The sequence below is a fragment of the Ceratotherium simum genome, chromosome 2 (assembly GCF_057802395.1).
Source record: "Ceratotherium simum simum isolate JZ-2026a chromosome 2, ASM5780239v1, whole genome shotgun sequence".
NCBI classification, from domain to species: Eukaryota; Metazoa; Chordata; class Mammalia; order Perissodactyla; family Rhinocerotidae; genus Ceratotherium; species Ceratotherium simum.
In genome coordinates, this window is record NC_141901.1 from 96,554,214 (window position 1) to 96,577,863 (window position 23,650).

Here is a 23,650-nt window from a genome sequence, read left to right on the forward strand (position 1 = left end):
TGTGTTAGGGAAAAGGTGTCCACGAGTGCTCCAGCAGCACGAGGATGAAGCCCTGTGTCCAAGGGAAAACAGACCCAGACTTTGAAGGAGGAAGAGCGATTTCCTAGACAGAGAAGGGCCAAGGAGGGAGGTCAGGGCCCTTTAGATGGAGGACATGGCACACAGGAGGCACAAAGGTACAAGAGGACTTGATGGGCTTGGAGGTGATCAGAGTTGACCCTTCAGTACTCACACCGTGCCAGGTGCCAGGCTAAGCCGTCTACTTGTATAATATTATTTAACTTAGACACAATCCTTGTGATGGGCAGGTATTATCATCCTTATTTTACAGATGAGGAAACTGAGACTGAGTGACCTGAGTAACTTGACCAAGGACATCCAGCTACTAAGAGTTGCTCCTAGGTCCTTGGATCCAGAATGGTGGTGTCAGAGTGCATGGAGAGTGCAGTGGAGCTGGCTAGTCAGGCTGAGGCCAGATTAGGAAAGCCTCGTATGGCATGCAGAGGAGTCTCATCTTTCTTGTATAGGTCTTGTAAATAGGGAAATAGAGGGGTTACATTTTTAAAGAAGAAAATAGATACAGTATATTTCTCAATACTTCCACTCAGTGTGGGGACTTGCTTTCCAGGCATGCACCCTAATTAGTGCTAGGTTCTGCTCCCTCTCCAGCCCCACTGCATTCTCCTCCTTCTGTGTAGTTGCCACCTGATTCATTGCCTACTTGGGTTCCAGGACAAATTCTGTTGGTCTCATATTTCCCTAATTCCATATCAAATGAACCTTGTAATATTCATTGTCTTCTGGCTGTGCTATAGACAAGGTGGTGAGGGAATTTTTCTCTTGGTCTCTTTGGTTTATAGAAAGATGTATAGAGAAATTGGAGTTTAGACAGTTGCCATTATCCTACGAGAACCCTGAGGTCTCTGATGATCGAGTTTTTATTTTTATATTTTAATATTAATCTCTAGCTTTCATTAATTTAAAGCTGAATTCCATCTTTCCCTTGAGAAAACCTTCTACTTTACTTTCTATGAACACATCACTGATAGACTAACTCCAGTTCTTTCTAACCATGTTTGGGCCTTTCTGAATTCACGTGCTTTTGGTTATGAGAAATACAGAGCCCAACCCAAACCAGTTTAAACGATAGGGAAGTGTCTTATCTCGCAGGAGAGGAAAGTCAGAGGCAGGCCAGGAGTGAATGGTACAGTGACCCAACAGTGTCACTAAGGACAAGTTCTTCTCACTGCTCTGCTTTGCCATCTTTGGGTGTCTTCACCTTCAGAGTCACAGCAAGAGAGCTGTGGCCATTCTAGTACATCAGACACGGCAACATCCAGAGGGAAAAAAGGGTCTTCTCTCCAGGGTCTTGTTTTTAAGAGTAGAACCACCCCCTGAAGCCCTCAGTAGATTTCCTCTCAGGCAGGATCATGCCACTCCCTGCTCTTAAACTAGTCGCTAACAAGGGAAGCGGGATTACCACAGTTGGCTGACACCCGTTGTTGGGGTGGAATGAATGTTGGGAGTCAATCACCTTGACTGTTTGCCCTCTTAGTTCCTGCTCTGTTAAAAAAACTCCCAAGAAGCATCAAAAAACAAATCCTGGCTAGATTAGCAGAGTATAATGCAAAACAAATACAGCAAAGTTTCCCTATGACAGAGAAAAAATAAATATTATTTTGAACTTCTTTCCTTCATAAAATCTTAAATACTATAAATCCCTCTGAGAAATCTTGGATTTACTGATTGGAATCAATAATAATAACTTTGTTACTATGTTAAAATAAGTTATGAAAACAAATTCTAATTGCCTTATAGTTAGTATGCCTTTCTTGGGATGGATCCTGGAAACTCTGCTTCTTATTTTTATTTTAGTCAAAAATAATTTGGTTAGTGAAGATATTAAAATTTGTTCTAACTGGTGGGCTCTGATTATTGCCAAGTGGTTTATTTCCATTCACTTCTGTATCAGTCTGAGTTCAGTGAGGAAAACAGAGCCGCTACAAGTGATACAGGAATGAGGGGTTTCATGCAGGAAACAGGGACTGCACAGGTGTGGGAAGATCTAGAGGAGTGCAGCTGGAGAACTGGGAAAACTTCCTTAGCCTGATGCACCGACATGAGTGGGAAAACCAGGAGTCCATGGGGAAGGATGAGGGGCTGCACTCAAAGCAGGACAAACATTATGAGTTCATGAGATTTCTGTGACACCATCATGTCTGTAAAGCGAGAGTTTGTGAAGAGTTGTGTGAAATTGGTGTGTCTGAGGAAGCTGCCGTGCCCAACACACACAACTTCTCAAGAATAAGGGCATCTTCTTCCCTCCTGCCTCCTAAGTCTCAGGAGAATTTTTCTCATTGGCAAACTATGAAATGCTAACCCTCTCTACAAAAGAGGAGCACAAAGTTCGTTCCTTTTCCAACTGAGGCATACTTCCCTTGGATGTCCTAAGACCACTATTGCTACATGCTAAACAACCACAAAGTCTCAGCGACATTCAACAACAAGCATTTGTTTGGGTCACACGTCTGTGGGTCAGCTGGGGATTGACTGGCTGACTTGGCTGGGGACGGCTGGGGAGCTTGGCTGGGGAGGCTCAGCTCTATGCCTCTCGTCTTTCTCTGTGCCCAGAGGGTAGTCCAGGCATGTTCTTGTGATGATGGCAGAAGGGAAAAAGAGCAAGCCAAATTGCACAAACCCTTCCCAAACCCTGGACATACCACATCCACTCATACTCCATTGATCAAAACAAGTCACGTGGCAAAATTCAAAGCCCAGAGTCAGGAGGTACATTTTGCCCATGAAGGTGGAACACAGTAGGGGGTGATTATTTCTGAACAATAATCTAATTTACCACAACCTCTTAGATACAGCCTCTTCTCTTAGCAGTGAGATTAGACGTAAAGGATAGTCTACCCCATTCCCAAAGAGGACAAGGCCCAGCACTGGAGAGCTAATCAGCTCTGGACATTCCTTAAAACATTCTCTTTTCCGGCTCACCTCTCTATTTCTCACTCATCATGAGCTTATTCCCCCTTTTCCAAAATCAGAGCTGCTAAAAGCATGACAACTCTACTTCGTTCTATCCTTCATTCACTCATTCATTGACGGGCATTGAATGGCTACTGTTTGTCAAGCACTTGCTGCAGCAGATTGGGACATAAGCAGCCCCTGCCCTCAGGAGGTCGCATTCCATTGAAGGAGACTGGCAGTCAAGAGACTGCATAACACAGCCCATGTCGAGGACAAACTCTAAGGGGGTTTGCCATGATCCCCACATTCTAGTGTTCACATCTTTGTGTAATCCCATTCCTTTTCAGTGTGAGTGGGACCTGTGACTTACTTCTAATCAATAAAATATGACAAAGGTGATGGAATCTCACTCCCAAGACCATGTTATAGGACATAAAATTCCATCCTTTGTATCAGACTCGTTCTAAAGACTCTCCTTGCTGGCTGGAGGAAGTAGGATGCTATGTTGGGAAAGCCCACATGGCAATGAACTGTTGGCAGCCTCTAGGAGCTGAGGGAGGTCTCCAGCACACAGCCAGCAAGAAGCCAGGGCCTCAGTTCCAAGGAGAGGAGAAAATGAATTCTGTCAACAACCTTAGTGGGCTTGGAGGCAGATCCTTCCCCAGTCAAGCCTCCAGATGAGAAAGAAGCCCAACTGACACCTTGATCGCAGCCTTATGAGATCCCAACCAGAGGATCCAGCTATGCTGTGCTGGACTCCGGGCACAAAGAAACTAGGAAATAATAAATATGTGTTGTTTTAAGCCATTAAGGGGTGGTAATTTGTGACACAGCAATAGAAAATTAACAGATAATAGGCATGATAAAAGTGCTATGATAGCCCACAGGGAAAGCTTCCTAGAGAAGGTAATACCTGAGCTGAATCACAAAGGATGAGTGGGTACTAGAAGGGAAAAGTAGGGAGGGAACGGTGTTTGAGTGGGGTATGAGAAAGCATAATATACTTCTCAAATTTTTTTTAAAATGAGGAAGGAAATAAACACTCATGACCCACCAGGTCAGCGTGGTGTTTGAGGTGGAGTGGGAGAGGGGTAAGAGATGTCACTGAAAAGGCAGACAGAGATTAGAGCATTAAAGACTTTGTCATCTCAAAGAGTCTAAATTTTATCCTGAACGAAATAGGAAACAAAGGATTTTAGACTCGGTAAACACATAAGCAGATTTGAGCTGTAGAAAGCAGTCTGACAAAGCATGGACAGAAACTGTTGCAATCATTGGCTTAACCAAATGATCTTTTCCTCTGGTGAAGATGGTGGGGATGCTGGAGGATAGAGACGCAGAGAGGAGTAGAGAATTCATGGAGGACGAAGGAAAGGCAACATTTCCTACCAGTCCTTGCAGGCACCCTGAAATCTGGAAGAAGGAAGGGGTGAATAGAGAAGACCGAGGCTGGTAATTCAGAGGAGGAGATCTGAGTGGTACCCAAAACAAGGAGGAGGAAGAGAAGTAGAATCTGAGGCAGGGAAAAGAAAGTCAGCAAGACGGGAGCAGGACCTGACGGATCACTGAGTGAAGGTCCTTGCTCACGCCTGGCATTTATGTGCTGTTGTGCTTAAGGGACAGGGGACGGGAAAAGCAGTAACTAACAGTGAGAGCACTTTCCAGTTCATACATGGAGTCATTTAGTCACAAGCCTACTGTGAGATAGGGCAGGATTTCGAAGCAAATATTTACTGAACATCTTCTGTGTACCCAGTACTAGTGAGGATGAAGAAACGGAAGCTCAGAGGTTGAGTTTCCCATAGTCACACAGACCTGGTCTCTACACCCAAGGTCTCTGACCCTGAATGTCTTGTTCTCCCCTCTATACTCACTGATTTCTAAAAGTTATCAGCTCTCTCCGCCTGCTCAGGACCCACCCTTGATCCATCCCAAATCTTTCTTTGAAAAACATTAATTTTAAAAGGAGCACCAAAAACAACTCAACTAATGTTATTCCTTTCTTTTCAGCCATATTTGACATATCTCTGAATCGACAATGAGTTTTAAGGATCAGTTTATTTAGCGTTTTGCTTGTTTTACATGCTTTCACACATTTTGAAACTTAGCCTTAGATTTTCAAATTGCATATTAGCCTATTAGAGGGTAGTAAGCCTCAAAGTATAAGTAATCAATTTTTTTCAAATCTCCAATTCCTAGGTAAGTAGTTTAGTGAATTTATTTTGTTAATCAGAAAGAGTTAAAGCAACTTTATATTTTTTTTAATTTTATTTATTTATTTTTCCCCCAAAGCCCCAGTAGATAGTTGTGTGTCATAGCTGCACATCCTTCCAGTTGCTGTACGTGGGACGCGGCCCCAGCATGGCCGGACAAGCGGCGCGTCAGCGTGCGCCTGGGATCCGAACCCAGGCCGCCAGCAGCGGAGCGCGCGCGCCCAACCGCCAAGCCACGGGGCCGGCCCTAAAGCAACTTTAAAAGCAGAACACAAGAGGGGCTGGCCTGGTGGCACAAGCAGTCAAGTGCGCATGCTCTGCTGTGGCGGCCCAGGGTTCGCCAGTTCCGATCCCGGGCGCGCACCGATGCACCGCTTGGCAAGCCATGCTGCGGCGGCGTCCCATATAAAGTGGAGGAAGATGGGCATGGATGTTAGCCCAGGGCCAGTCTCCCTCAGCAAAAAAAGAGGAGGATTGGCAGATGTTAGCACAGGGCTGATCTTCCTCACACACACACAAAAAAAGCAGAACACAAGATTAGGTCTCACATGTTTAAACTTATTTGAACTGAACAAAAATTTAAATTTATTATTATGACTAATATTTTAGGTTTAAAAACAAAGCAAAACAAATAGGCTGAACTCAATTTACTTGGAGTTGGGCAGAGATGAGTTCTTTCGGTTGGATAACTGGCTTTGTAAGGCCTTTTATTTTCTCTAGCAAGCCGAGCCACAACAGCAGCATACCTAGAGTAAGAAAAAAAGAAATTATCTCATTTCCCAGATGAACTTTGGGAAGCATACATTACTTTTAAAAAATCAAGCAAACAAATCAAATGAAACAGACAAGCAGGGCAATGGGCTTTGAACATGGTGACATTCTGAGTACTGACTAATGCCATGGCAAACAGAAATTATCCGAATACGTTTTTTCCAACAGAATAGTAGTTAGAAAAGCAAACAAATATGGTGTAAGATTAATATTGTGAAAGTAATAAAAACATCATTTGGTATAGCAAGTCGCATTCGTTTCCTAGGGCCTCCACAGCAAATTCCCGTGTACTTGGGGACTTACAATAACAGAAGTTTATTCTCTCGCAGTTCTGGAGGTTGAAGTCTGAAATCAGGTGTTGGCAGGGCTGTGCTCCCCCTGGAGGTTCCTGGGAAGAATGCTTCTTTGCCTGTTCCTGCCTCTGTGGCTCCCGGCCCCCTGTGGGGTTCCCTGGCTTGCAGCTGCATCACACCAGTCTCTGCCTCTCTCGTCACACGGCCTTCTTCCCTGTGTGTCTGTGCCTCTCCTCTCCTTATAAGGACACCAGTCACTGGATTTAGGGCCCACCTTAATCCAGTACAGCCATCTTAACTAATTATATCTACAAAGATCCTATTTCAAAATAAGGTCATATTCTGAGGTTCTGGGTGTATCAAATTTTAGGGGAACACTATTCAACCCACTACACAAGGGAACAGTTCTATCAGAAAAATTCACGACCTATCCTGGAAAAACAACCACCTAGTAGGAGACATCAACGAACCCAAGTTAAGCAATCACGCGTTTCCTTAGAGAAGGAGTTCATATATGGAGATAAAAATTTTTACAAAAACTTCTTTTGGGGGTGACTAAATTTTGCAATGTATTATGACAAAAAAATTTTCGGTGAAAATATTGTTTATTGAGGAAAATTAAGTGGCATAGAAACGCTTTTGTCCCACAAGTGCACGTTGCTTACACAATACTACTGAAAAGTTCAATCTTTTGAAAAATAGGCATTGGGCACCTACCTGCCCCAGGCACTGTTCCAGGAGCTAACGATACAGGAAGGACAAGACAGACAAGGTCCCCGACCTCCCAGAGAGGAGACGAAAATGAGCAAATATGAAAATCAAGACACATCAGCAGTGATTTGTGCTGTGATGAAAATAAAGCCTCCAATAACATGCTGCATGGAAGTGGTGAGAGCCGCCATCCTTGCCTTGTTCCTGACATCACGGAGAACATTCAGTCTTTTACAATAATATTACTTATGTTGGCTGTAGTTTTTTCACAGATGAGCTTTATCAGGTTGAGGAAGTTCCTTCCTGTTCTTAATTTACTGAGAGCCTTCTTTTTAAAATCAGGAATTGGGGTTAAAATTTTCTTTTTTTTATTGAAGTATAATTGACATACAATATTAGTTTCAGGTTTACAATATAGTGATTTGACATTTTTGTACATTACGAAATGATCATCACACTAAGTCTAGTTACCATCTGTCACCATACAATGTCATCACAATACTATTGACTACATTCTCTGTGCTGTACGTTACATCCTCGTGACTTATTTTATAACTGGAAGTTTTCACCTCTTGATCCCCTTCACCTGTTTCACCCTCCCCCGCCCCCCTCTCCTCTGCAACCACTAGTTTGTTCTCTGTCTCTCTGAGTCTGTTCCAGTCTTGTTGTATTTGAAATTTCCTTCACCTATAGAGATGATTGTATGGTTCTTCTTTCTTAGTCTATTTTACACTGTTTGAATTTTTCAAATGTTAAACCAAAGTTATATTCCTGGTGTAAATCTCACTTGGTCATATACAATTATCATAATTATTTATTATAATTAATTGTGACCAAGTGGGGTTTACACTAGGAATGTAACCTTGATTTAACACTCAAAAAAAATCAATGTTTGAAAAAATATATATACATATATATATATATATTTGGATTCAATTTGCTAAAATGTTTGCATCTATGTATATGAAGTGTATTGATGTGTAATTTTTTTTCCTTGTACTGTGCCTGGTTTTGTTACCGAAGTAATGCTGACTATAACGTATTTGGGAAGTGTTCCCTTCTCTTCTATTTTCTGAAAGAGTGTGTGTACACTGGTATTATGTTTTCCTCAAATATCTGGAAAAATTCTCCAGGGAAGCCATCTGGGCTTGGAGTTGTCTTTGTGTGAAGGCTTTTAGCTATCAATTCAATTTCTTTATTAGACATAGGATTATTAGGTTATCTATTTCTTTTTAAGTGAGCCTTGGTGGATGATTCTTTCAAGAAACTGTTCATTTCATCTATGTGGTTGAATTTATCGGTCTGAAAAAGGCTTTATTTTACTCTCATTTTAGAGATATTTTCATGGGTATAAATTTCCAGGTTAACGATTTCTTTATTTCAAGCACTTTAAAATTGTCTCTACTATCTGTTGGCTTACAAAGTTTCTGACATGAAGTTGTTGGTCGTCTTTATCTTTGTTGCTCTACGTGAGTGAGTGAGTGTGTCGTCCTTTGCTGTTTTGAGGGTTTCCTCTTTATCACTGAGTTTCAGCAATTTGATCATGATGTATCTTGGTATGGTTTCTTTTGTTTTTAGAGTGGATTTTTCCTCCTCCATACCCACTTTCCGTTTCTCCCCGCCCTCAAAGCCCCAGTGCATGGTTGTATATCCTAGTTGTAAAGTCCTTCTAGTTCTTCTATGTGAGCTGCCGCCACAGCATGGCTGCTGACAGACGGATGGTGTGGCTCTGCAACCAGGAACAGAATGCGGGCTGCCGAAGCCGCGATAGCGCCGAACTTTAACCACTAGGCCATTGGTATGGTTTCTTTATATTTTTGTTTCTTGGGATTCGTTGAGCTTCTTGGTCTCTGAGTTTATAGCTTTCATCAAATTTGGAAAATTTTCAGCCATAATTATTTCTTTACATATTTTTTTCTGTCAGTTCTTTTCTGGGAAACCAATTACATGTAGCTTACACCACGTGATACTGTCACACAGCTCACTGAGGCTTCTTTTTTTTGTTTGTTTTTTTTCTCTCTATGCTTATTTTCAAGAGTTTATATTGCTACATTTTCAAGTTCATGGGTCATTTCTTCTACAGTATCTAATTTGCTGTTCTTTCCATACAGTGTACATTTAAAACATTTTTTATTTATTTTCATCTCTGGACTTTCCATTAGTCTTTTGTGATATCTTCCATTTCTCTTCATCATATTCATGGTTTTCTTTACATCCTTGAGTATATTTTATAAGATGTATAATAGCTGCTTTAAGGTCCATATTTACTAATTCCATCATCTCTATCATTTATGGATCTATTTATATGGATAGATTTTTCTTTTGGGTATGGATTACACTTTCCTGCTTATTTGCATGACTGGCCATTTTGAGTGGGATGCTAGACATTGTAAATTTTATTTTGTTGGGTGCTGAATTTTGTTATATTCCTTTAAATATGGATGTCCGTTGTTCCAGCACGCAGTTCAGTATCTTGCAGATCACTTTGATATCTTCAAGGCTTGTGTTTAAGTCTTCTTATGGATCCAGAACAGCTTTTATTCAGGAGCTATTATAGCCCCACTACCAAGGTGTGACCCTCTGAAGTCTCTATCCATCGTCTGTCCCCTGAATTAAGAGGTCTTGCTGCTCTACTAGCAGGAACACAAACTGTTTCTAGCCCTCTGTGAGCCTTGTGTGAGTACCAAAACAAACATCAGAATCTTATTTTCCTCAGGACAAACACGACACTAGAAAATAACATAACTTGATTTATACCTTTTCTCCCCCACTGATAAATCTTTGTCTTCAAAAAACTATATAAGTATTGATATTTCCTTTTTTATTCAACCATTTGCCTTTATATAACTGAAAACATAAGTTATAAAACCAAAAATGTATAGTGTCACTAAAGAAATGCAAATTAAATGACTATAAAAGATGTCATAATTATTTTGTTTATTTATTTTTTGTGAGGAAGATCAGCCCTGAGCTAACATCCGTGCTAATCCTCTTTTTGCTGGAAGACCAGCTCTGAGCTAACATCTATTGCCAATCCTCCTTTTTTTTTTTTCTCCCCCAAAGCCCCAGTAGATAGTTGTATGTCACAGCTGCACATCCTTCTAGTTGCTGTCTGTGGGACGTGGCCTCAGCATGGCCGGAGAAGCGGTGCGTCGGTGCGCGCCTGGGATCTGAACCCGAGCTGCCAGTAGCGGAGCTCACGCACTTAACCCCTAAGCCACGGGGCCGGCCCAGATGTCATAATTATTAAGCTAAAAAGTAAAACGAAAACCCCAATCTTGTTCATTTTAAATTCTCAGTCATTTTGGCGGCACTGTAAACAGCTACGTGCTCTTGAAAAGTAGCTTTATGTACATAACAAGAGTCATAAAACTTATTGTATCCTTCCATCTAGTCATTTGACGTTTTGTAACGTGTTCCAAGGAAACTTCTTGGCTTCCTTCTTGTTCCTTCTTTCAGGTAGGACACTATCTATGATGCCTCTGGGGAACTGCAGCCCTCCTCGCTCTCACCCCTGCTCAGACCGAGGCCTAAGCCACTCCATTATCATGCTTCTGTGGCCACAGAGGGGCTGGGGTGGGGAGTGGGGGAGGTTGTTGAGGGGAAGGACAAGGGGAGAGGGAGGGAGACAGAGACAGAGAGATCCCTCAAAGGGTGTTCTATGTGGGACGAGAACCAAGGAGCAATTCTCTTAGAAAAAAAAATCCAGTATGTGTTTTTCATTTGTGTCAAAAGCCCTCTTTCTGAAGGGATATGAAGGGGGAAGCAGCCTTAAGCCATGACGTCTATCACACAGGAGTCTCCACCAGATTCTGCGCTCCAACCAGAAACCCATGGCCAAGTTTTGGGGCTGCATTCTGAGACAGCGATTGATGAAATGGATTATATCCACAAGAGAGGAACAGCAAAGAGTATGGAATTCATAAAAAACAGTTGAAAGACACTGGGTGTGTTTATCCTGAAAGAGAAAACTTGAGGGGAGGTGGGAAAAAGACGTGACCCCTCCTTTCTGAGACAGCCCCCCTTGAATCACGCCTTCCGCCCACACCCACAGCCCTCCTGGGTCCTCGGTGTCCGAGCCGGTGCCGGGTTGGAGCAGCATGAGAGCAGTGCCCGGCAGGCCCAGATTTGAATTCCGCTTGTCACCTACTGAGTGTGTAACCTTAGGGAACTTTTTAAAACCTTTTCCTGTACATCTTCTTTATAAGATGCAGACCGTTTCTTATTTTCTGGATGGTTTTGCGACAAAGGTAAAAGCACATAGTAGGTGTCCAATAAAAATCTGTTAAATGAATGAGGGGAATCTGGACTGGTTGAGCAGCATAAGGTGTTAGATTTAAGCTAGAAACAAGGAAGATTAGAGCTATCTGAATACTCCTTGAAGTACTGAGCTCCCTGTCTCTAAAAACATCCAGGCCCAGACTAAGCAGTTGCTTGGCAGGAATTATTTTTTAAAAGGGATTTGTCTCCTTGTGTTTTTTTCCATGTGTATATTTTAAAGGCGCTGTTTCCAACGTCCATTCTAATGCTAATTCTCTCTTTAACCACAAGATGGCAGTCAAGGTTTAATCTTTGGGGAATAAAACAGCTAGCATTCCTCCTTTAAAATGCATCAAGTATGTAATTATATAAACCTATAAAAACAATGTTTAACTTCAATAACCCTGAAAGGATAGCACAAACATACATTAAATTGATGTGTTCAGCATCAACGTTTTCTAGATAACTGGATAAAAGGTAATCAGATGTAGTTATGCTGAAATTATGCTCACATTTTTTGTGAGTTAAAACATATACTCACAAAATCAGAGACTACAGGAATTTAGAAATGATATATATTAACTCCTTAATTTAAAAGACAGTACAACTAAGTCTGGAGTATATTTTATAAATATAAGAAAGTTTTATGCTGGTATTTGATACTGCACATGTTAATTTTTTTAATGCAGAAAGAGAAAGGAACTAACATTGTTTAATAATAGAATTTGAGATTGACCCAAAAACCCACAAAACTTTTCCACAAAAAGTAGACTTGATTTGTGCTTGCAATTGGGTAGGCAATATTTTTACATTTACCTGAAAAATTTAAGCCTTTAATGAGCACATACTAATAGGCAGATAGGAAGTAATTTAGTTTTAGTTTTCAGGTATAATGTGTTTATCAATAACTTCGGACAAACTGGTTAACCTCTTTGTGCTTCATGTTTCTCTCATTGGTAAACTGCAAATAACAGCTACCTTCCCTTTTCCAGAATTTCTGTAGAGAAACTTAGGGGTGAGGATCCAGTTGAGAAAGGGAGGCTCGGAACCCCGTCCTGAAGCTGCGTCTGTATAACAAGGAAAGTGGTTTGACCTGGAGTGTATGCTGACTGTGCTTTGAAGGCGCTGACGGCTGGCTGCTGTCCTGGGCTCCACCAAGAGGTGTGGCTTCCACTCCCAGCGTGGCCACGATTAAGTCAGGAAAGGAAGGGAGAATGCCCAGCACACAGGAGGTGCTTCGCCATGCTAGCCCCTGTTCCCTCTGTCCCTCCCAGGTACAGACAAGAGCAGGACGCTTTTCCAAAGCTACATACAATGTACAACTTCTCCAGAATTGATAACTTTTATTAGACAACTTGCTGGCTGACAAAGCTTAGACTACTGGCATAGATCTTTCCACCACCACAGAGCAATCGTTATCTATGGAGTATGATGTAAAAATAGTTCTATATGTGCACAACTAAGAATATTCAAAAGAACAGTTTGCGCTGTTCTCTGATTTTGTATCTTTCACTATTCCTCCAGAGAAAATAAATACGAACCACTGATTAGATTCTAGCTTCATATTCTTTCCCACGTCTTGGTGGAAATAAAGCATTTGCATGAATAGCCAAAAGACAGGCAAGGCAATAGGAAAGAAAGAAAGGCCTTAGAAATGAACACCAAACCAAATGACCAATTCATGAATATTTATAAGCTGCTTATAATAAGAATGGGTTCCTATTAATACTAACCAAAAACATGTGTAACACTTAAGAATTTGCATAAAATATTCATGACAGTTATTTATATTTCCAATTTTCAATCACTGTTCTGTGACTATACCCTTAGATTTCCCAAAATAGAACCATAATCTCTACATTAGAATGGGCCTTAATAGAAATCAGTACCTACGTTTTCTTTTTCCTAAAATTAACTCCCTTCACATTTAATCCTACTATTAAGTGCATCATTCAACAAACACTAATTGAGTGCCTACTCGATGCCAGGTGGCCGGGCCAAGTGCAGAGAATACAAAGCTACAACAATGCCCTGCCCTGGTCACTCTGCATGGACAGAAGCTCCACCACAGGGGCTGAGTGAGCTGGGAACAGAGTGCTCTGGAAGGGCACGATGGGGGACGCAGAGGCCCAAGCTGTCAGGGACCTTCCAGCAAGAGACGCTGAGCTGGATCTTCATGCCGTCCTGTCCTCGAGAAGCACCTTGCAGCAGAGGAGATGACAGAGGTGGTGTGGAGACGGGAGAAGGACAGTGCGCTTAAGGGGACTTAAATAAATGTAGTCCTGATGGGTGTTGTTTTCTGTTTTCCAACCTGAGACAATTTTCCAATTTTTACATGTTTCTGATAGAGAATGTTTTTATTCTCTGAAAAGCTGGAGGACATGGGCTTTCACCTCCCCCTCTCCTCAGGAACAAATATTTATTGAATGTCCCTACGTCAACACTGTATTATTTTATATATCTGATCTCATTCAAGAGACCACGTGCAAGACAACATCGCAAGGTAAATATCATCTCCATTCAGCAGAAAGGAACAAGCCCAGAGTGGGTAAGAACTCCTCCAGGATCCGTGTGACTCTAAAGCCCATGCTCACTCCCCATGCTGTCTTTCTTCCAAAGAAAGATCTTCCATCTGAAAAGTGAACTAGGGCCTCAGTAGGAAAGCTTGAAGAATAGCACACCTTAGGAGTACTTACTGTGTACCAGACACTGTTTGAAGTGCTCTACATGTATTAATTATTTAATCCTCACAATCTCCCTGAGAGGTAGGTACAGTTGTTACCGAGGCACAGAGAAGTCAGACAGCTCGCCCAAGGTCACAGAGCTGGTGACTGGCAGAGTCAGGATTCCCTCCAGGCAGTCTGGCTCCAGTGCCCCTGTGCTTGAACACTCCACATTCCACCTTTTACCCCAGACCGAATCCTAACTCTGGACCACCAGCAAAGACCCTGTGGGAATCTCCCAGGCAGAAGGCGCAAAGTGGTGACTAGATCTTATGTCCCCAAATAACAGTGAGAAAAAAGAACTTGGTGTGGCTTAAGAATCGGGTCTTGATTGATGAGGGTACGGGAGGACAGTGAGAGGAGGGGTGTGAAGCCGGGGAGATAGGTCTCTCTTTCTCCTCAACACTATGCAGATACAAGCTTCTCAATCTGCATTTTCTGTTTGTTTATTTTTAAATAGGAAATTTCAGCGCAAGGAAACCATTTTCAAATATTAAAAACAGAGAGCTGCATAACGGTATTATATCGCATGCACATCCAGACCAATGACTCATTTGCCTAGATCCTCAAACATTTCTACTTGAGTCTCTATGAATTGACCATTTCATTATACCTCACGTATTTGGATGAACTTAATAATTATGTGAAACGAAGCTGACGCCACCATACTTGAGATTTTTGCATACCCAAATATTTATGCTACCATAAAGTTATGCAGATAAATGTAATATCTTTTAAAAATTTTATTTAAATAGTGTTTTTTTGACTAATCAACTCCAAGACTTAAAAGAAGCCAATATCATCTGATCTAAATTTGTTCTCATCAACCACCAGATGGCATAAGGTGTGAGAGTTTTATTCTGACAGGGTCAACCATGCACATGATAATTTGCCCTATAACTTCAAAATAATGTATTTGGAAAAATGTTCCAGCACTCAAACAGCTCACAATTATTTCAGCCATGTGTGGAAGTGGATGGATAAGTTGAAAGTGACATGGTCCTACTTTTTCTAAATTTGGGGGTTCTGTGGGATGCTGGCATTACATAATGAATCAATGATCAGACAAATAAAACAAAGCAGTTCTGTTAAAGGAAATAAAAAAGGAAGTCACGTCAAAGCAAAATCAACCTTCTATTCTGAGTAGGTTTCTTTAACTCTGAATGAAACTTGAAACGAGCCGTCGAGAAAAAACCATGCTTGTACACCTTCAAATTCTGCTTAATAAAAACTTTTCTACTGCCTATAATGCATTTTGAAAGCAGAAGAGTATCTAACGCAAAAGGTTTTCCCCACTTTGGCTTGAAGGAAAGTTGCTGCAGAAGTCAACTGAGAAAAGAATATCCAACCAAAAAATCCAATCTGAACTATGATGTCAGAGGGTAGGAGAGTATATTTAAGAACCTTGACTTCTACACAAATTCAAAATATAGCACATTATTTTTATTAATCCCGTATTTCCATCCAGAAAAGAGGTCACATTGCTAACAAGTCAAAGAGCTAAAAAATAAGTTAAATGAGGTAAATGTAAAAAATAGGATCTTGAATTCCCCTAGCTTTGTGGGAGCACATTCACTGAGCACTCTGAAATAAGCACATCAGAATAAACGACTGGGACAACCTGGCCTATACCGAGGAACTGAGAAGGAATCGTTGCTCTAGCTCTTCCTTCTAGTGAGGAAGCAGAAAAACCGCTGTTAGGGGTCGGGAGACCAAAGATGAGATTAAGGTCTCTGCCTTAACGTGGTCTGAGGGTCAATGACTTCTGAAGATAGTGTAATAATTTATTTTTGTATTTTACTACATACTTCCTCATTAGATGTAATATATTTGGTTCCTGAAGGAGAAATCTGTGGAAGAGGAAAAGATATCTGAAACTATGAGAAGGATGAAAAGCTAATTGGTGCTATATAAACAGCTTTTCCCCTATTTCTAGGCATATGTTGATAAGGATAATGGGAATGGGAGTAAGAGAATTCCTGGGGAGAGAACTGGGAGATTCCTTCACTGGGGCTCATGTCCTCTCTCCATTCTTGGCAGCCGACAGGTAGCAAAGATGTTTCCCATCTAGGTTCACATTAAAGGAAAAAATAATACTTCTTATTCTTGTTCTTATGTTTCGAAAAGGGCATAAGTTGTTATTTCCAAAGAGTTTCTTCTGATCAGCTAGACAGTAGAAAGTGGAATGATAGCTATTCCAAGTTAGTAGGGTAATATATTCCAGACACTTAAAATTACTCACTTTAAATTCCATTCTTTAGGATGTTTTAGCTCCATTTTCTTCCATTTATTATACTCTCCAACGAAATCTGGATCTTTAAGCACTGAAATTAGAGTATTGAAAAAAAAGAACTATGCATACATTCTTTAATAACAGTTCAAAGTCTAAAGTAATTGACTTCTCATTAAGTTGATATATGGCGATGGCATATGCTATTCAGTTCAAGTCATATTACAATGCTCGGACACTTTCCAAATTTCTTCCTTTTATTTGAACTTTGTAATGTTGGATATCGTTTAAAATAAGTAGACTGTGACTTTGAAACTTTTCATTATAATGACTTTTGTTTGTATATCATTTGTAGTAATGAAGAAGGTGTTAAAATATCTCACATAGAAACTACAGACACCATAGTTTAACAAAATTCTGATTCAGCCCTTCAAGTGGCAAAATAAAATCTTGGAGCTGGATGTGACATTGCAGATCTTGATCTTTCACAAAGGAAGAATCTGCAACAGATGACTATCCAGCCTCTAAATGAATCTCTTGCCAATGACAGAAAATTCTCCTCTTTGTTGTTGGGAGACTGCCTGCTCCATTGACAGACAGTAAAGTCACAATGTCCTTCGTTAATCTGAGTGCTGAGTTCTCACCATCGTAGTTCTGACCTCTGGAGCAATACTGAGTAAATCCATCCCTCCCTGTGGGAGACAGCCCTTCTAATATTTGAAGATAGCTCTCAGGGTAGCCTCAGTTCCTTCAACTGTTTCTTAAGACATGATTTTCTAGAGACCTAACCATCCTCACCATCCTGGCAGTGAACTTTGTCGATGTTCCTATTAAAGTTTGCATTCAGAACTGGCTAAGGATCTCGATTTCATTTGAATAGCAAAGATGCAAGTCGGTTACTACCTCCCTTGATCTGTGTTCTACTCTTCTGTTAATTCAGCTCAGATCTGCATAGCATTTTCTGGAAATCACATTGCACTTCTGGCTCATATGTTTGTGGTTAATTATAAGCCTTACACCTTCACACAAATTCACATAAAATTTACTGAAAATCTACTATGATTAAGGCACTGGTCATTTTTACATGAGATACTATTAAGCCAGATCATGCACACATATATACCTTATCTATCTATCTATGTATCTATCTATCATCTATCTATCTATCTATCCACCTGCCATCTCCCTGTTCCTTATAATTGTCCTGGGTTTACAGTCTCGAACTATTTAACCAACTAGATGTTCTCCACTGTCTTGCCCTTATCTGGAGCTTCCTTCTTAACAATGATTAATTAACTCCTTTACTCATTGGTACAAAAAAAATTTAAACTGAATAGTTCTCATTTTCTTCTATTTATATTACATGATTTTCACCAGCAATATTGCTAACTATTCTTTAACTTCTTTTCTTGCTTCAAACACACACAAGCACACATACATACATATTCTTATAGGGTTTATTAATACTCTTTTTATTGGTATTTAGATATACACTCCTCCCTTCCATTAGGAAGCAAAGCTGAGCTTCCCAGAGATCTTAGTGAGGGCTCATTATTTCCTTTGGATGATTATAATAACTAATATTAGGAGAGTTATTACATATGCTGGAGGTATGCAATGCTTACCATTAATACCCACTTTACAGATGAACAAACAGACAGAAAGGTGGAGTAATGTCTTCTCATTGGAACTATTCATCACTACTTAGACAAAATTTAAAATTTATTTGAAGTTTCTATTCAAGGATTATTCATATCTTTCCTTAACTTTTTAAAAATTGCCTTTCGTACATTTTCTATCTGAATATGTACAGCAGTCTCTTCCTTATAATATATTATAAAACCCCAAATGGCATGATTATCTTTCCTGAATATTCCATTAATTTTATATCATTGACTCATTTTCTTCATTGCTTTCTCTACTCTCTGAGAGACGAAAAATGCCACAGTATTTGTACAAGATTTTATTTTAATGCTTCCTATTTTATCCCTATAATTTTTTCACTCCTCTGTCTACTACCACCTGACTATAAACTCCTCAAAAATCTTATCATAATACTTATCTTCTTGTCTCCAACACACAGCCCATTGTCTAGACATGGAAGTTGCTCAATGAGTGATGTTGAGTGGAGGGAAATAATGAAGGAATGAGGACAGGAGAGAGAGAGAGAGAGGAGGAGCAGGAAAGGACCAGTGAAATTTTGTCAGAAGCTCTTGAAGTTGCAATGCCCCCACCACAACCGTATCTTGCCATAGGGCAGTTTTGTAATCTGTGGTAGAAAAGCACCGTCTACTGCTTCCGTAATACAGTTCTTCCTTCCTTTTCTTCTGAGGATTACTGGCATCGCTTCTACTCTGTTTTTCCATGACACACCTCTTGTCCAATATCTTATAGGTTGATCTGAAATTTTTTTTTCCACTGCTGGGACTGTCACCTCCAAAGACATATAATACCACCAACTTGCCTTGGCATGTTTCATTTTCACACATACGATCTCATGCTAACCATAGAGCAAGTTAAAATAGAGTGGAATATTTTTGTCAATAAACAGAAATGAAAAATGAGGTAGAGCTAAAAGACTAACCTAAACTCACTTAACTGTAGGTGGCAAAACTCGGCCGGGGCTCAGGAGTCTCTGACTGCTGACACCGTGCTCCGCCCACTAGAGCCCTTCCAACCTTGCTTGCACACTGTAACCACCTGGGGAGCTTTAAAAACTACTGCTGCCTGGTCCTGTCCCCAGAGATCCTGATGGGGTTGGTCTGGGGGTGCACCCTTTACATGGAGTTTTTACAAGCTCCGCTGGTGGTTCTGATGAGTGGTCAAGCCTGAGAACCACTGCCTCAGAACCAGACAATACTGCCTCTTGCATCTAGATGCATTTTGGAGACACTTGCCCGTGTTGCTGGCTCAAAGACTCAAAGAATGAAAGTCTCCTGGGGTGAAAGCAAGCATCCCCATGATGCTTCAGGCTGTTGACTGTCTTGATGACAGCAGGCAGACATCAGGAAGCCTCCGCTCAGTCTTCTGGGGCACACAGGTCTGAAGGAATTCTTTTCCTCAAACATAAGCATTTCCTTATGGAGATCATATTCTGCCATTAAGGTGCTGTTGCCTACAACCATCCGCGTTAGTTTGTTTTCTACCAAACTTTTTATTTGCCATTCTACAGTGACGAGCAGAGAACAGCAGGTCATCAGTACATTGGCCCGTATGATTGCCTATGATTAAGAACTAAAAATTATAATTATTGAAAAATGTACTACATAGACTTCAGAGTTTGAATTTTCAGGTTATACAGAGATAACAACTTTATATCATATTATGGAGGCAGTATAGTATGGGAGAAAGAGCAACAGAGGTGGAATCAGAAGATCTGGTTCAAGTCCTGGGGCCACAGCCTACATGCACTAAGTAATAATAGCCACACTTCTTGAGCACTCAGTATGTGCCAGGCACCGTTGCAGTGCTTCAACCCTATGAGGTTTGTGCTGTAATTATTCTCATTGTATGGATGAGGGAACTGGGACACAGAGTGGTTAAGAAACTTACCCAAGGTCACACAGCTAGTAAATGGCAGAGCTAGGATTAAACCTCAGCAATCTGGCTCCAGAACTTACACTCTTTACCAACACATAATATTCCCTCTGACATGTGTGACCTTTGGTAAATCACTTTCCTTCTCTTGGTCTTGGATTTTCATCTGTAAAGCAGAGTAATAATAATAATGCCTCGCTCATAGGGTTGATATACCACTATGCATCACAGATATCAGGTATTCAATAAATATTGGTTGACAAATGAATAAAAGAATGATAAGATTGGGATGATTAAAAAACATAATACAGAGTATACTCTGTAAACTGTATTATACAAGAATAAACTTACTATTATTATGGCATACATGACTATATAAAGATTTGTGACACAAAGATATGGAAAAAAGTTAATACTCAAAATCAAAATATAACCACTCATCACTATTCAGAAAATAAAAAGCTTTAAAACTATGCACAAGGGTTTAATAATCTTTCCAGTGATGGGAATGTAACTGTAGAAAATGAGTTATTAGAAGTTTCCCTTTTATTTCTGAGTAGCTGAAGAAGCATTCTATGATCTAAAAGCTTCATCTTTGTTATTGCCAGGAAATTAGGCTGTTAAAAAAGATAGTATTGGATCTCATCCAGCTGAACTGTCCAAAGACAAAACGGTCAGCAGCACAAATAAGGTTTGCATTTAATTTTTTAAAATTAAGTGCTGGTTATTATTGGAGGAAAGCTCTTGAAACATTCTTATAACAAATCCCTGGGAGAAGAAACGGCAGAGTGATCGTGATATCTTGCACCACGGGCTACAATCAGTCTCAGAAACTCCTCTGGGCTGGAGGTAACCATCACCAGCTATCTCCTTTACAAAGAGACATGAATTACACACCAGGTCAGTGGCTGACGGAGAAACAAGAACCACATTAAACATTTTGGTGTCAAACTCCTTTGAAACAGGAACTTCAGTCAATGGAGCTTCATTATTTCCTTCTGTTTTTTAATTGATTTTATTGCAAGACAATCATTTCCAAATTTCCTTAAGTTTCAGCATGTGCTTCTATTGTTTTTTTCTAGCAGTTTGGAGTTTCCAAGTGCCTCTAGATATTCACATGTCATTCCATGAAGCGCCATCCTACACCAATCGGCTTGTTTTTGGTTGAAGGAGTTGGACGCTGAGTTGGTCCCCAGAGGATGCCAATTGCCTCTCAGTGTTAAGGGTTACAGCCTCCTGGATCCCATCTGACCTCTCAGTGCCTCCCATATAGTAGGTACTCAAGATGTGTTTGCTAAATTGACTAAGCAGCACCCAACCACAAATCCTTGAAATGAAGTAAACATTCATATACTCTGGTATCAAAAACAATAAAATTCTTTATACCAACAGAATTGCTAAAGACTGTTTAAAGCAGTCTTTAAAGGTTTCTTAAAGCACCTCAAATTATTTTTCTTAACCAGTAATCTATGAGTGATTGAGGAAGTAATGTGCAATTGCAAAATAATTAATAACCAACATCCTGAAAGAACATGTAATTTCTTAGTTCTTCATCTAACTTACGTTTTTGTATTTGTTAAACTTAGTACTACTTTTTGCTCTGATTTGTGCCTTAAAACTAGAAACCTTTTTTTGTGATATTTTGTTCTATTGAAACAATGATGAGACTATCATGATGATGAGATGAAATTTGATGAGAGCACAAATGAAGGCCGTGGTCACAGGAGTGGAGTGGAGGGGAGACATTCTTAATGTTGTAAGAGATGAAATCACCAAGATTTAATGAGGGAAACAAAGAGGTTTAGGAAACTTGTATGATTCTGGTTTAGGCAAGTAAATCCAAAAATGGCGACTTACAAAGGAGGGAGGGTAGGTGTGGGGGCAAGATAATGAATTCACTTTGGCGAGAATTCATCTTAAGTACGAGATGCCTGTAACACACGTGGGTGAGAAGTCCGACACCCAGTGCTAAATACGCCTGCAGGATCCAGAAGAGGACCTGCTGGAGTTGAGGCTGTCTGAATGACAGGCCGGTAGGCTAATGAAAACCACGGTGGTGTCAGAGATAGTGGGTAGAGAGGACGGAAAGAACAAGAAAGAGGCAGAGGAACCCTTAGGAGGAAAACTGTGGATGCAGGTGCCATTTAGCTCAGGAGAGCATGGCCAATGAGACAGCAAGGAAGATAGAGACCAAGAAATAACCAGTGTATCTGGGAATCAGGAAGTCACTGGTAACTTCAGAGTCACTGGTAACCAGTGCAGCAGGAGAGCTGACGAAGTCATATTTCAGTAAATGTGTGTAGACTGGATAACCTGCTTTGATCCAAATAACAAGACAGTACTCTAAAGATTTGATTAAATGGGACCAGAAAGTTTTCCAGCTCTCCTTCCGTCTTTCTAGCTCCTAGTGTACGATGGCAATGGATGAGTCTGCCTCAGACTGATCGAATTGAAAGCCCTAGGTTCATATGTTTTCTTGCTCTTTTTCTACTTAATATTTTCTCTGGTTTGAGGATAATGGTGTTTAGAATCAAAAAGATTCCTCCTGCTACGAAGGCTTCTTTCCGGGGTGAAGGGAGTAAAGTCAACCTCCTAAGACTGAAGACTTCATTTTTCATTCCTCCAATTGCCTATATTTCCTTCTGGCTTTTAGTCAGACTTCAGTCCAGGGCTCCACACAAAAGAGGAACTGAATTCATAGCTGTGGAATGATCACTATATACAACAAACAGAGAAGTTTATCACCCTCAAATTGCAAATATACGTCAATTGGTCTTTGAAAGCAAGCCAAGCTGACAATAATTAAGAGATTAATATATACCAAAAGGACACAGAATCAGGCAGATCACCTTACATGGAGTTCTGTAATGGTCTGTGGCTTTTGATGTGGCTATTCCAGACCATGTTTTGTAGTAATCGTTAAATGAGACTGCTTTAATTGATCTGAAAATATAAATTAAAATCAGACAATGAGTAGTTTGCAAGTTTGTTTTTTCAAATTACTTTATCAGAGTGGACTATTTCAGATAACAATATCTTACCACAAGACATTAAACTAATTTGCAATTTCTAACAAATGAATGTAGCATATTAATTTCTCCACTAATATATACAAATCACAAAAAAGAAAATCTGTCTAAATTACTTTTCAATAATAAATGTAAATGTGCACCCATGTGTATATTATAAACAGAAAAATACAGGTTTAAGATATCTGCCTTTCATGACTAAAATTAAAAAAGAACTTTAAGGAAAGTTGTCATACTTGTATTTTTCTCTTTCTACAATAAACAATTTTCTTAAATTTCTATGCCAAATTTTAGTACAATCATCTTTATTTCCTTTTTATTATGAGGAGATATAGAACACGAGAATTGAGATTAGTTTAATTTTTACACAGGATCTGCCCATTGTCAAAGAGGGAAAAACACAACTCTTCTAATATTCCTGCCCACACTTTTCCTTCCCTGTGCTAATGTCACTACGTCCTCATGGGAGAGTAAAGATGGTTACAAAGTATTAAACGAGAACCCTGAAACAGTCTCTTCAATAACTGCATTTCCATTTTCCTTCCCACAAACTTTTCGAAAGCAGAGATTCTCAATATCCTACAAACAAAACGTTACTTTGGGATATTTTCAGACGTGAAATCACCAATTAACTGGCTTAAATAGATGCTTGTACATCAAATGTAAAAGGTCTTACGTCTGTTTTCCATTTTAAGTTCCCAGCTCTTTGGAGGAAGAAGCAACTTTTACGTTAGAACAAGTATACCAGCATTAACGTTTATCCGTAAATTGTAGGTCCCTTAAAGTAAATATTTGACTCAATTTTGAAATTAATGGGGCGATATCTAAATGTGTTAATGCATTCATTTATTTAAACGATAATTACAGACACCTAATTTTAAGACTAACATTTTTCAAACGTGTTATTGCT

At 40.1% G+C, this 23,650-nt stretch overlaps 1 protein-coding gene across 3 annotated transcripts in view; it reads right to left on the reverse strand.

Moving 5' to 3' along the window:
- UBE2U (ubiquitin conjugating enzyme E2 U) overlaps positions 1–23,650 on the reverse strand; it is a 53,122-nt gene that overhangs the window by 441 nt on the left and 29,031 nt on the right. For 2 of the 3 annotated variants that reach the window (XM_087420297.1, XM_087420289.1), the window contains exons 7-9: positions 22,566–22,654; positions 16,187–16,268; positions 5,838–5,932 (exon numbers count right to left, since the gene is read on the reverse strand). In XM_087420297.1, the coding sequence (XP_087276423.1) occupies positions 5,838–5,932; positions 16,187–16,268; positions 22,566–22,654 (266 nt within the window). The remainder of the gene's footprint in view (positions 1–5,837; positions 5,933–16,186; positions 16,269–22,565; positions 22,655–23,650) is intronic. The other variant, XM_087420307.1, reaches the window with a different exon arrangement.